Raw genomic sequence first — 3,179 nt, forward strand, 5'->3', positions numbered from 1 at the left:
GACGAATTAGCTGTTAACCGCATCAAGATGAAGCAGACATCATGGAGCATCAAATCCATGGAAGTCTCATATTACCCTGTTAATGACTGTACAAGCATAAGTTTTTTGAGTGGAATTTTCTACTTTCAAGGAGAAAGTAAGATTTTTTTGACATTTGATCTTTCATGTTTTTTTAGACAGCAGTAATTGTGCTTTGGTATTGCAAGTTAGTTGCGAAACTTAAAGTAGTTAATATTGATGTTCTTCGTGACCGTAACTGAGCTTTCTGTTTGTTTACATTTCGGAAGAGTGAACATGAGTATCGAAAATATGACTGCAGAATTACAGAGACTGAGAGATGTGATTGCTGCGAAAGATGCAGAAATAAAACATTTGAACTCTAAGTTGAGTACACATTTATGTAACTCTGAAGTGTCTAACAACGGCGTGCCTTTTAAAGTATATGAGAATCTCGCTGCTACTGATATTACAAGGTATTCCAGACAGTTAATTCTTCCAGAAATTGGGACAAAAGGTCAAATTGCTCTAAAAAATGCTTCAGTTCTTATTGTCGGCGCTGGAGGTTTGGGTTGTCCAGTAGGAATGTATCTATCTGCAGCAGGCATCGGGAAAATTGGTATAGTTGATCATGACATAGTTGACGTCAACAACTTACATCGTCAAATCGCTCATACTGAAAAGTCGGTTGGAATTCTAAAGTGTGCTTCTTTTATGAACTCAGTCAAAGCCATAAATTCTTCTTTGGTATGTGAAATGTATCCCATTCTTTTAAACAGTGGTACTGTTAAAGATATCATTCCAAAGTATGATATAATAGTTGATGCATCCGACAACGTCCCCACTCGATATTTATTGAATGATGCTGCAGTACTCTATGGAAAACCTTTGGTTTCTGGGGCTGCTTTAAAATTTGAAGGCCAATTGACTGTGTATAACTTCCAAGGAGGACCCTGTTACCGTTGCATATTTCCTCAACCCCCACCTGCTAGTGCTGTTACAAACTGCTCTGAAGGAGGTGTGCTTGGCGCAGTTACTGGCATCATTGGCTCCTTTCAAGCTCTAGAAGTAATAAAAATAATAGTTGGTTTGAATCCATCATATCATAAAAAGATGCTCATTTTTGACGGTCTTACGGGAGATATTAGAATTATAAATGTGCGGAATAAAAAATTAGACTGCAAACTATGTGGCAAACAGCCAGAAATAAAAGAGCCAATTGATTACGAGTTGTTTTGTGGCACAGCAGCGACAGATAAAGATGCTGATTTGAAGCTATTAGAAGATAAAGATCGCATAACTTGCTCTGAATATAAACAGCTGAAAGAAAACCAAATTCCACATATTTTAATCGATGTCCGTCCATCAAATGAAATGGATATATGTCAGTTACCAGGCTCTGTCAATATCCCTTTTCCAAGGATTACTCAAGAAAATTCTATTTCATTGCTTGAGAATCTTATAAAACAGAAAAACTGTCAGAAGAGTTACGTGGTGTGCAGAAGAGGAAATGATTCTCAAAAAGCTGTTATAATGCTTCAAAAAATAATTAAAAGTTGTGCTTGGAAAGATATAGTAGGTGGACTCCATGCGTGGCACAAAGAAATAGATCCAAATTTTCCATTGTATTAAATGTATCTTTTCTATACGGTTTAAAAAAACTTACATATTTTTGCAGATCAAATTGATTACAAGCATTTAAGAGTAAGATATTTATGTACCTAATATTTGCAAAAAAAAAAAAAAAAAAAAAAAAAAACAGCAACAAGACATGTACACATTGTTGTATATTACTGTTATTAAACTAAGTTTTCAGATAATGAGTTGTGCTAGTTTTAAACTCTATGAGTTAACTAATTTCTTGAAAGGTATAGTAAAAAACTTATATTTCAATCATGTTGTGACAGATCAACTTAAAACAGAAGCTTCTGAAATTAAATAAATACCTTTGTGCAACAGAAATATAAATGTCAAATAGCACAAATTGCAGTTTACTGTAGACACCTGTTTTGGGGTTACGGTTTTCAATGATGAGCTTTTTAATGCAAAGACATCCATCCGTCTTTACATCCATATTCAAGTATTGTTTGTTGGTCAAAATCCCTAAAAATTAATCAAAGGTCCTATTTTTCAGCATTTTGGTCATTCCTATATCAAATTTTTAGAAAAAATCCCTACTTGACCACATCAAATTTTCATGAAACTTTCCGAAGTCATCTCTTTGGTATCTTTAACAAATCTATCATAATCAAGTAACTAAGACAATTAGGTGCACTTTAATTTAAAATAAATTTGGATAATTTTGAGAGAAATTTTTTTTTACAGGCTTTAAAGTTTAAAAAATGAACATTTTTTAAAGATTGTCATTGTTCTTTAAAAGTTTTGAAAAAGAAAAAAAGGTTAAAATTGATATAAGGACATATACCAGGGAGAGGCGATCCCCCCCCCCCCCTTGACCCGATCTGCAGGAACTCACCCTCTTCATATTTTCGATTCTGAAGCTCCAAAATTGTAATTTTAGACAATTTCTTCAATAATGTTACAAAACTCAAAATTTTTCCAGAATTGTAGTTCTGAAAATGCAACTCTAGCACATCTCTAAACATTTTAGTTTAATATGGATCTATGGATCTGAACTTAGTGCAGGAAGTTTTCTGAAGTTCCTAAACCTGGATTTTAGGCAATCTTCGATGGGCTTCGGGGGGGGGGGGATGCAAAAATTGTTTTGTAAAATTTCCAAAATTTTTGAGGCAATAGAAATTTTGCCTTTTTCGAAAAAAAAAAAAGATTTTTGCAAATTAAAATATAGTTTACTAGTTACCTATATTTTCTAGAAAACACATAAAATATTTAGTACAGTGAAGCACGATTTATACGTTTCTGAAGGGACTGTATGAAAAAAGCGTACAAATGAAAAAAATGTATATAGTAGGACACATTAAAACGTATTAAACTCTGCAGGGACCAAATTTAAAAACGTATATTTGATAAAAACATATAAAAGAGAAACGTATAAACGGTGCTTCACTGTATTTAAAAATATACACTTGAACCTCGATATCATGACACCCAGATTTTATGTCTCTTTTTGAAAGTCATGAACTAATGACATATAATTTTAACATTAAGTGGCTCCGGAATTTACGACAGTAGTTTAGGTGCAACTCCGGTAACGACAACAC

The 3,179-nt window shown here is 33.4% G+C and overlaps 1 protein-coding gene across 1 annotated transcript; it reads left to right on the top strand.

Moving 5' to 3' along the window:
• Nucleotides 1-288: 288 nt before the first annotated feature.
• LOC129221106 (adenylyltransferase and sulfurtransferase MOCS3-like) lies at nt 289-1,723 on the top strand. The gene has a single exon (XM_054855553.1). The coding sequence runs from the start codon at nt 295-297 to the stop codon at nt 1,627-1,629; it is 1,335 nt and encodes a 444-aa protein (XP_054711528.1). The 5' UTR covers nt 289-294; the 3' UTR covers nt 1,630-1,723.
• Nucleotides 1,724-3,179: the final 1,456 nt, after the last annotated feature.

This window comes from Uloborus diversus, chromosome 4 (genome assembly GCF_026930045.1).
Source record: "Uloborus diversus isolate 005 chromosome 4, Udiv.v.3.1, whole genome shotgun sequence".
In the NCBI taxonomy this organism is placed as follows: Eukaryota; Metazoa; Arthropoda; class Arachnida; order Araneae; family Uloboridae; genus Uloborus; species Uloborus diversus.